We start from the raw sequence: 11,497 nt of genomic DNA on the forward strand, positions 1-11,497 counted from the left end.
AAGGGGGGGAGGATGTGATGGTTAAAGGGAAGGAGGACAGAGAGAGAGGGAGGCTAGATGAGGGCTGATTGGAAAGAAAGAAGATGGTGAGGATGATGACAGCAAAGAAGAAGGGGCATGGAGATTGCAGGGTCAGTGAGATTGAAGAAAGAAGCGTATAGAAAGAATACTGAATAATCTGCCAGGGAGGGGGAGAGGGGAAGTTCAGGCAGAGAGGACAGAGACTCATGCTATGTGCAGAAAGGCAGCTCAAATCTGATTTTTGTTCCTATAGCCGATACGGGTCAGATACAGTATTTTCCTTAAAGTCTGAACAGTGAAAAACCACATGGAATCCGATCCGTTTCAGATCAGACTCGAGCCGCGTCCGTAGGTGGCAGTTCAAATGCGCATCTCTGAAAGTCTGACCACTCCAGATCGAATTTCAAGTGGGTTTTTTTTCTCCATTACTCACCACCCACCACGTATTTAACATCACGCACTGCGACAAGAAGAGCAGTGAACAACAAACATGGAGGAGAGCAGTGACAGCAGCACCAGACAACATGGCAGACACCAGCCTCCTTCATCGTCTGACGGATTTGTTCTGCATCGCGACTACAAAACACCGCCATGCAGTCAGAATAAACAATTGTGAAACTTCCATGTTAGTAGCTTGTTGCAGCATCCAAAGTTGTTGGACAGAAAATGCGGCCTGCGTGCATCGTTACTATGACAACCAATGGCGTAATGACAGCAAATGATTAGGGATGGGACGACATGCTTATCTCGCGATACGATTCGATACAACCACGATACGATGTAATAAATGAGAGTTCAATGACGACAAAGTATGACTGTGCAGAATTATGTTTATTTCTGAGACACAAATCTTTCTAGCGATGGCATTGGCTCGCTAGAATGTAAACAATAATTTAAAAATGTCATTACAAAGTGAAAATAATATAATTTGGATGGAGAGCTTATGAAATTGTGATGGGCAAGCCGTCTAATTTGTGATTACTACAGCAGAATAACATGGAGCTATCATGATTCATTTTTTCTGCCCCACGATACGTATCGTCACATTTATGTATTCCGATATGTTGAATTTTGTCGTCCCATCCATACAAATGATTATACTGTCTAAATATACTTATCTGATCTGGCCGCTTGTAATTTAAATGTGGACAGTCAGCCTTGAAATCAGATTTTAAATCAAATTGGATTTGCCTGCTGTCTCAACATAGTGAGAGATATGGAAAATCTCTTGTTTGTGACTTGTCATCATCACACGTTCTCCTCCACTCTCCGTCTCATACTTAGCATTCTGACCGCTATTTTGGTATACAGATTTTCATGGGAGGCGCAAACGGCTTGTAGTCAAAGATCAAATGAAACTCATTAAACTCGCCAAAGTAAACACATCTCCAAACTTGGGGTTTGAGAGGTGTGGGAGGGAAAATGCCACAAACAAACAAATACCTTACTGTGCAAACAAAACTGCAGTAGGACACGGTCAGAGAAACTGTATAATTAACACAGTTCACCATCGCCTGTCTCCCCTCCTCCAGTCGGTGATTGTCTGCGGACATTAGCGCGTGAAGGTTATGCATATTCATATCGGCAGCCTCTCCGCTCTACGCCAGAGCCTGCGGTTGGGAGGAACAAAAGGCCATCGCCTCTGGTTGGAGCAAACGCTTGAGTGAGAGACAGAGGTTGCATCAGTGATCATCAGCGCAAGGCAGATACTGGTTAGGGCAGAGAGAGAGAGAGAGCAGAGAGAGAGACAGAGACAGGCAGCAGAGAGAGAAAGAGACAGAGAGAGAGGGAGAGAGTGTGTGAGAGAGAGAGAGATAGAGAGTGAGAGAGAGAGACAGAGAGAGATTGAGAGGGAGAGAGAGAGACCAAAGATCATGATTGAGATTCAAAGGGCAAGTGTTTCCTAAGGACTCGGTTCATTTGGAGAAATCACACCTACAGTTTTTCTTTGGTCTGGACAATAGAAGAAAAGTTTATTTGCATTTTTTTTTGCATTTGGTTCGTTTCGGTTCACACTGCCCAATTACAAGTGAACCAGGGCTTGTAAACAAAAAGTCACATGACTCACAAGTCGCTTGTTAATGGGAAGGAGGTTCGGTGACCTGTCATCCTGTGAGATTAGAGATTTTGGAGGCGGGTTCAGTCAAAACGAATCTGATTCCAGTCCCTGTAACTTCAGCTAAAAATAGACTTGTCTGTGCCCTTTTTTTGTCATGCAGGCCTAATTTATCTGGTGTTCAAAACAATTAAAGAACAGATGAAGAAATATCCAGAAAGAAAAAAATCCAAGGCACACTCCCTTTATTTTTTAATTCTTTTTAATTCTTCTTCTTTTTCATTCTTGCCAGTTTTTGTTCATAAGGGAGTGTGCCTTGGATTTTTTTTCTTTTTTTGGATAATCCTGCATGTGCACCCTGTTTTCCGATGAGCGCCTCTCCATTGTTGCGTCCACAAGCCAAAAGCAGCATTCCTCTCTTTGTGGATTCTGTACACATGAAGAAATAGCTGAATATGAGCATCAGCCAAGACTGCAGTTTGCCCTCAGTTCATTTCGGTATGCCAGGCTTTCAAGGCATGAGGAACTGCTGGCTGTCAGATATCAACATCCATCTCCTTATACCCATAAAACAGACCCCAAAAAGGACACGTTGGGGTTGTTTGTATCCTGTAGTTGGTTCGGATCACTCCTAGCAAACGGCACCATAGGTCACTATGAAGAGGACTGAGATATTTTCAGCATTGGAATGACATCGTTCTGACCTGACATGAATGAACTAAAGGAGTAAACGCTCCAGAGTTCGAATAAACTGCTCCAAACACGCTTGGTGTGTTGTGTGAGAGAGAGAGAGAGAGAGAGAGAGAGAGAGAGAGAGAGAGAGAGAAGGAAAGACAGACAGGAGAGAGAGAGAGAGGGAGAGAGAGAGAGAGGGGGGGGGAGAAGGAAAGACAGACAGCAGAGAGAGAGAGAGAGAGAGGGAGAGAGAGAAGGAAAGACAGACAGGAGAGAGAGAGAGAGAGAGAGAGAGAGAGAGAGAAGGAAAGACAGACAGGAGAGAGAGAGAGACAGAGAAGGAAAGACAGACAGGAGAGAGAGAGAGAGAGAGAGAGAAGGAAAGACAGACAGGAGAGAGAGAGAGAGAGAAGGAAAGACAGACAGGAGAGAGAGAGAGAGAGAGACAAACAGAGAAGGAAAGACAGACAGGAGAGAGAGAAAGAAAGACAGGAGAGGGAGAGAGAGAGAGAAGGACAGACAGACAGGGGAGAGAGAAGAAAAGACAGACAGATATAACAAAAGACAGACAGGAGAGAGAGAGAGAGAAGAAAAGACAGACAGATATAAGGAAAGACAGACAGGAGAGAGAGAGACAGAGAGAGAGAGATCTGCACACAGGGTGGAGTGAGAGGTGAGTGTTGGAAAAGCAGCAGAAGAGCAGAAGGTATCCACAGGTGACAGAGGAAGAAAGAGCATCAGTGTGTGTCAGATACATAGACATGACTTGGAAATTCAATTCAGATGTGTCTCGGCTTGTCATCGTGATTTGTTTTTGTGTGATTGTTTTTTGTTTCTTTTTGAGGTAAGATGTTTTTTCCAAGGCCCTTTTATAAGTTTTTTTTTTATAAGGCCCTTTTTGGAAGGAGAATGGGTTATGGCACTGACAACCATCACTACTAATACTAAAAATATACTAAATAATCCGAACCCAAGAATCTTTATAGAGTCACACCTTTTCAAGTTTGTATAAAGAATTGTGATTTCTTTCAGTTTTATGATTTTTATTTCATATAATTTCCATCCATGATTCAGTCCTTCTCATTTTTCAGTCCAGTTCCAAGACAAAGTTTAAGGACAAACTGCCACACAAACATTTGAGTCTGATGAGGTCCGGATTATTTCTCAAGGACTGCAATGCTTACCAGTACAGAAACTTAACACCAAATGTATGTCTTGTCCATTAAAAGTCCCTTAAATATTATAGATAACTCTCGTCATTCAAGATTAAGTCCTGTCCCTGGTTCAACCGCCTTAAAGTGGATTAGTCACACTTGAAAATGTAGTTGGTTCTCATGAACGTGGCTTAAATTTGGATTACAGTGAAGAGGCAGTGCATGCGTATCCAAAAACATGAGCAGGTCCGCGGCATAAAAAAGCAAAACAGCCATCGTATTGTGCGTCTCAGTTTTTCCTCTATGCCTCCCGAATGAAAGCCGCACCTCCATTTCTTCCTCAGGAGGAAAATACGTTTGGGGAAAATAAGTTTTGAGCTTTCAGAAGTTACAACGAAATGGCCCACTATTTGGCTGAGAAACATTACATTTTGTTTTACAATACACTCCTTCGGTTCTTCTGTATTGACTTCAAGGAAGAAGAAGCCTCTGCAGCACCGGTGAGGGATAGAAGCAGGATAAATGCATGGAGGGGGACTTCCACAATAGATATCTGCAAACTGGATTAATGCTCTCTGGTGTAATAAGAGGTTTATTGAGCAACGGTTAGACCTCAACTGGTCTTCGCCAGGCGTATGAAACGACCTGAATAAACCATTATGGGAGCATTACTGGAGAGAGTGTATAACAATATAGTGAGTACAGCGGATAGGAAACTTTACTAAAAATATTGTTGGATTACTGTTTATCACGAGTGGTAGAGAGTGCAGTGAGGCGTTTGAGATGTTGGTGAATAAATCACTAAGGGTTGCATTAACCCACTGCCTGGGTATCATTTCCCTGTTTTCATTAAATTTGGATTATTCACTTCTGGAGCACAGTGGGGTCTTAAACTCTAGATAGTCCGGGGCCAAAAAAAATCTAATGGCTCGAAAAGTAGTAATTTAAAAAAAAAAAAAAAAAAAAAGTCTTTATTTCCTAGTTCTGCTCACAGTGATTGACCCATCATACCTCGCACACACTCACTTCCTTGAATTGTGTGATTGGACATTTTAAACACTGCACCGATAAGCACTGTCCCAGATAAATTGCTTTTTTTTTTTTTTTTTTTCTCACCATCCCGAACCCCACTTGGGCTGTGTTACTGCACCAGGTTTTCCTAGAAGAGCCTGGGTGGATCATGGACTAATCATACACAGTTGGGGGTTTAAGTTTCCTTAAAATCCAGCATTGAAATATATGTAGATAAACACAAATCTCTGCATGATTACTTTAGTTTTGAATAAGTGTTTTAGCGTGCAATCAAGCCTACAGTTTGTTTTCTTTGGTCTGAATCATAGCGGAAAAATGTGCTTTGTTGCCGTTTTATTTTCGGTTCGTTTAAGTTCACACTGCCCAATTACAAGCAAAGAGAGAGCTTGTAAACAGAAGTCACATGGACTGACAAGCAGCTTGTTTATTGGACAGAGTTTTTGTTACCTGTCATCCTGCCAGGATACAGATTTTGATTCCAGTCCCTTTAACTTGATGATGGACTCTGTAATTTCCCCTCTCTGGTGTTCATACAAGTTGAGAATACATGAACAAATAGCCGAATATGAGCATCAGTCCAGACTGTGTTAGCCTTTGGTTCACTTTGTTATGCCGGGCCTTTCCAAGCATGAGTAACTGCTGCTATCAGATGTCCTGATGATGCTGTTCAGATGTTTGGGGGTCATTTCCTGCAGTTGGTTCAGATTACATTCTCTCTCCTAACGAACCGCATCGCAGTTCACTTGGAAGAGGACAGTCTGCCACGGTCCGGTTATTTGGTTTAATGAAGCGAACTGAAGGAGTAAAGGCTCCAGTGTTGGAGTAAACCCACTCCAAATATGCTTGGTGTGAACGCCCCCGCCTAGTCCGGGTCCAAGACTTAATCCCTGTCAGTGAAACAGTCCCATAGCGCATCCACAATATGCCATACAGCAACTAAATTAATTTAATGAATAAATAGATCCGCCAAATGCATCACTCCATCCCACACCTTGTGAAAGCTGCAACCTCTACCTCAGCCTCCTCTCCCTCTCTCTCCACCTCCTTCCTCTCCTTCTGTCTCTGCCTATGTATCAGATAGTAAAGATCCACCCACTGTCAGACTGCTTCAGGGGTTTCAGCAGATGAGAAAGCTCTCACCTATATTTATACGAACAGCACATTGCTGTTTGTATAAATATAGACAGCAGTTTGATATGGAGCACCGAGGTGTGCGCCGCACTTATCTCATTTGTTAAAAAAAACGCTTTTTCATCTGAAGGATTTGATCTCCTCGTTCCTTAGTTTGAACCTTGACTTTCCCTTGCTGTTAACATTCAATGTAATTTGCCTGTGAAGCAAATGGTGCTAAATATCTCTGCAGGAGCAGCGATATATTTGGGTCGTCTCTGCTAATGTAGTATAATGAACTCCTTTTAGATATCACACTGCTGTAAAAATGTTCTCTCCTCACTGTCGCCATTTTATTAAATGGATGTTAGTGCTAACATCTTGTAGAGCGGTCATCATTAACTCAAGAAGCATAACTCTCATTTTTGTGGGAGCAAGTTTCAAGCTGTAGCATGTCATCAAATATTACTTTGCTTCATGACTTCATTAACAGTTAGATAAGATTTTCACACATTGTAAGCTGCTTATCAGCATAGATATACAACATTTCATTTACTGTGGCAAAATTGGTGCATTCTCCCCATGACTGAGCTCACCTAAAACTGTGAAATGAATAGACTCGCCTGCATATGTTAACCCAGTGTGCCGACGTGTTTACCCTCTCTCAACCTGCCATATTGCACTTTGGCTGGATGTGATGTTAAATCTGCTGCAGAGATGATAATGAGTATATTCTCATCAACTCGGCAGCTTGCATTCAAAGAATCATCACAGCCAATGCTAATGATGGCTAATGTGTATTATTGATTTACAACTCTTCAACGCTTGGCTAGTTTTAGTGTCCTGATGGAAAATCGGATAAATATGCACATAAAAACGGCTGATGTGCGGCTCTCATTTGGTTAGCTGTTTACGAACCACAACGTGTTAATCCGTTATGAGCTATGAATTAACAAACAACGTAGACACACACAGCGAGCGGCATTAGCATAAAACCAAGCTGAGCATTGTAACCACGTCCAACTGTGCCATTATGATGTGATGTTGCTCAGCTAAGCATTTGTTGTTAATTTCTTTGTTTACAAAGCGCTTTTGATTCTTTTCTATCTCTCTCCTACAACTGTTGTGGTTCTCATCACTGAAGTTTGTCTATGTCAATATATTATATGAATAAGACAATTTCCCTTAATTATCTACTTTTGATTTACTACTACTTCATATTTTTTGGTATGTTTTGTATTTCGATCTGGATTATTATCACTTTACTTGTCACTTATGACTTTACTTTGCTTACTTACTGTTTTTTTTAGTAAAATCAGCACTAATATTTCACCAAAAGCGTCACCACTAAGACATACACTACCAGTCAAGTTTGGACAGACGCATTTTTCTTTATTTTTACTATTTTTCACATTTTAGGATAATAGTAAAGGCATCAAAACTGTGAAATAACACAAATGGAATTATTCAGTGACCAAAAAAGTGCTCAACAAATCAAAACTATCTTATATTTTAGATTATTTAAAGTAGCCGCCCTTTGCCTTGATGGAAAGGCAAAGGCTTTGGAAAGAAATTCATCCATAGGCATCAACTTCACTATTTATATTTGTCTAAGAAACAAATTTCAAGGATTTAAGCATAAGCCTTTAGATCAGAATGGCTTTAAGAGAATGAGAAACATAGTACATTCAATCAGGTGTGTCCAAACGTTTGACTGGTAGTGTATGACTTTGCTAATTTACTTTTCCTTTGTCAAAATATATTTCACCAGAAGTTTCACCACTAAGACATGTCACAGCATCTTTAATAAGCTCAGTCATTCTGCTCTCTGTCTGTGGCTGATTCCATGACCGTTGTGTTGAAAACATCTCTCTTTCTCTCTCTCCCTCTCTCTCTCCCTCTCTCTCTCTCTCTCTCTGTCCTCTCTTGTAGCCATCGTGGTTCTGTTCATCACTCTGCGGCGGAGCAAGAAAGAGCCTCTCATCATCTCCGAAGAGGACATCCGCGAGAACGTGGTCACGTACGACGACGAGGGCGGCGGCGAGGAGGACACCGAGGCCTTCGACATCATCGCCCTGCGCAACCCCGCCGCCGCCGAGGAGCTCAAGTTCCGGCGGGACGTTCGCCCCGAGGCGAGGCAGCACCGCGGCCCGCCCCGCGGCTCTTCGGCAGAGCCAGACGAGGTGGACGTGCACGAGTTCATCAAACAGAGACTGGTGGAGGCCGACATGGACACCAGCGTGCCGCCCTACGACTCGCTCCAGACCTACGCCTACGAGGGCCAGGGCTCGCCCACGGGGTCCATCAGCTCTTTAGACTCGCCCGGCACACACTCGGAGCAGGATTATAACTACCTGGACGACTGGGGGCCCGAGTTCCAGAAACTGGCACAACTGTACGGAGAGGCAGATTCAGATGTGACGACCTAGTCTGTGATTTCGCTCCTGTTAAAACCAAATCCGTTTGAAATCCTTTTTTCAAATTTACAGTAAACAATTTAAACAAACAGAGATGCTTTCAAACTGCTCCGGTCGTTCCAACTTCTACTGTTGAACTAACTGACTGCCCTTTTTGTTTTTTTTCATTTTGTCGCTTTGGACCATCGGTCGTTCATCTGGAAGTATTAAATCAGATTTTGAGATGGAAAAACAACAATAAGGAAAAAAGGAAAATATTATTTTCCTTGGTGTATATTTTTTATTGCTCAATAAAGTCCTGAAATCCATATGAGTGGATATATGTGACAAAGCGTACACTTCTCTTCCTTTGAGAGTGGATATATGGTTTGCAGTTAAGATTATCTTGGCGTAAGGAATTAGCCAAGTTGTTCATGATTCAGTGCACAGAGTACGATAGTGAGCCAGCCATATGCACAGTAATGACAACGCAGCAGTCAAATGAGGCTCTGTTTTGTCTCATTTATTCCACTTGAGCATTATCTTTTTAGCGGTCACTGAAATTGGCCATGTACAACATTAGAGGGAATATAATGTAAAGTCACTCAAGCCTGCTTGATGTTAACCTTGGAGAGGCGAGCTAATGCAGAATAACCCACATAAAATACAACTCTGAGCGGTGGCAGGCAGATATTTTCCCCGCATTTTTATGCTACTCAATTCAAGTATTCCATATACACTACGAGTCAAATGTTTGGACACATGCATGTTTGTTTATTTTTACTATTTTTCACATTTTAGAATAAAAGTTAAGACATCAAAACTATGAAAAAACACAAATGGAATTATGCAGTGACCAAAAAAGTGTTAAACTATCTTATATTTTAGATTCTTTAAAGTAGCCGCCCTTTGCCTTGATGGAAAGGCAAAGGCTTTGGAAAGAAATTCATATATAGGCATCAACTTCACTATTTATATTTGTCTAAGAAACACATTTCAAGCATTTAAGCGTAAGACTTTAGATCAGAATGGCTTCAAGATAATGAGAAACATAATGCATTCAATGAGGTTTGTCCAAACTTTTGACTGGTAGTGTATGTTATTCAGATAGTTCAGCCAGTCCAATTATTATTGTGAATGTGAACAACTCTCTCCCAAAGCCAGAAACGGTAAAGCTAAGGCTCAAACCTGTGATCCTATCAAGATGTAAAATCTTGAGCTCCTCTGTAGATAATGAATTGCCGACTGATTGTCTGGAACCGCAGAACCGGAAAATGCAACCTTATCCCCTGAAAATCCCCCTGGGTCTTCTCATGGTCAACTTTCCAATTTATGAGGTGCTCCGGAGCCCCTCGACAGTGTGCTCACCGGTTCATTAGTTCGTTAGCTTGTTCGTGCGTGACGTTTTTTGCATCGTGCAGTGCTTAAGGGAATTATGGTATGGGCTCTTTAGACCGCACAGAGCCCCAGGAGCCCCGCATTAGGGAAATCCAGTGTGCGCTCGTACACCAGGCGGTACGGTAGGAGTCAAACGGGCATGAGCCGGCGCTAGGCTGGCGTGTGGTGCATTCACATACCAGGAAGGAGCTCGGTGAACTGTAGTCGCTATGGCAACGGCAATTAAGTCAATCAAGCCAATTAAATATGTGGTTCAGTGATTCTCTTACAACAGTATTCACCCCTCCCTCCACCTGAGCACCTATAAAGCACTCTACCATACCTGTTTACAATAGAGGACTTCCAGATTTTACTGGAGGACATCAGAGGTTCAAGTCTTAGTTATCTGCTTCCTGCATTTGTGAGAGAGTTGTTCACAAATATTGATTAGAGCCTTTTATACCGTAGCAATAACTTTAATCATGTCACATTTCCCTTCTTTACATGTCTTTCTTGCCTTCTCCAGCTGCCATGAGAAGTCTAGTCCTCTCTACGAGAAGAGCCATTCTTTCCCAAAGTAAAAAACAGTGATATCTGTATGACATATGGCTTAAAGTGAAAGGACTTGCATCATTATGTTCCTTAGTTGAGGAAGTCCATTTTGGAAAAAAAAAAGATCATTGCCTCACATTCATCATTTACTACTAATGAAGTATAGAGGATCCGTCTGGTCTGTTAAAGCGGTGTTGTTTTGCCAACCAAGGACTTAAGTTACCGACTAACCTTCAAAGAGTTGTACAATTTGCTTTCATTTTGTGATATCAAGCATTTTGTACAAAACAGATGTCAAGAAGGGTGAATGGCTGTCTCAAATGCTGAGTTTCTCATAAAACTCTTCAGCTCTACTCCGTGTAATTACGACATAGCATGATTGTGGATGAAACAGAAGTATCAAGGCACTAACATCAGAACTTGCGGAAATTGCATCAGTTGCACTTGGCATTTTAAGCATGCTGTTTAGTAATCCCAGCAGGCGTCCACCCAACCCTAACTCTGCTCTGTCCTGTCATGCTCTCCTGGACCTCTGGGTCTCGGCTGCCTCAGAAACGCTGACGGGGGTCTGAGGAAAGAAGAAGGGAGGGTGATGAATATTTTACAGACCCTCTGCTCGCACCTCCTGACATCACTCCTCTCTTCTCTCCATAACAATCCTCTCTCTCTCTCTCTCTCTCTCTCTCCCCCTCTGTCTGCATCTCCCTATTTCGATCTCTCTTGCTCATTATCTCCTTCTGCCCACAGAATAACTCTGAGTGTGTTTTTGTCTTTTCACAATTGGACTGAAACAAGGAGACAGGCATAGAGATTCCTCCAACGTCTGTGCTGAGCCCCGGGGCTGGCCCTCGGCACAGGTCATGTTAGGTAGCCGGAGCCCGAGCCAACCATAGAGGAGCCCAAAATAACAATTCAATACCTATTGGTTTGTTTGTTTATCCCTGATTGTTCCTTCAATTCTTCGTTTTTAAATTTGTAAAGTTGAAGCAAAAAGCCAGTAATTGGTAATGATTAGTATTAGCTTCCCATCTTCCATTTGAACCTAATTGCTTGATTGTCAAATGAACGCAGCAGCAGTCAATGGAACTCTTGCAAACTACCGTTCCCCCCTTTCCTCAATTATT

The 11,497-nt window shown here is 42.2% G+C and overlaps 1 protein-coding gene across 1 annotated transcript in view; it reads left to right on the top strand.

Moving 5' to 3' along the window:
- The window catches only part of LOC139653865 (cadherin-18), a 68,760-nt gene extending 60,283 nt beyond the window's left edge, over window positions 1-8,477 (top strand). The window contains exon 11 of the mRNA XM_071530866.1: window positions 7,981-8,477. Coding sequence (XP_071386967.1) covers window positions 7,981-8,477 — 497 coding nt within the window. The remainder of the gene's footprint in view (window positions 1-7,980) is intronic.
- The last annotated feature ends 3,020 nt before the right edge of the window (window positions 8,478-11,497 follow it).

Source organism: Centroberyx affinis, unplaced genomic scaffold (assembly GCF_046629955.1).
Source record: "Centroberyx affinis isolate AG114_WGS23_722 - 3 ecotype Tasmania unplaced genomic scaffold, CSIRO-AGI_Caff_v1 ptg001991l_1, whole genome shotgun sequence".
In the NCBI taxonomy this organism is placed as follows: Eukaryota; Metazoa; Chordata; class Actinopteri; order Beryciformes; family Berycidae; genus Centroberyx; species Centroberyx affinis.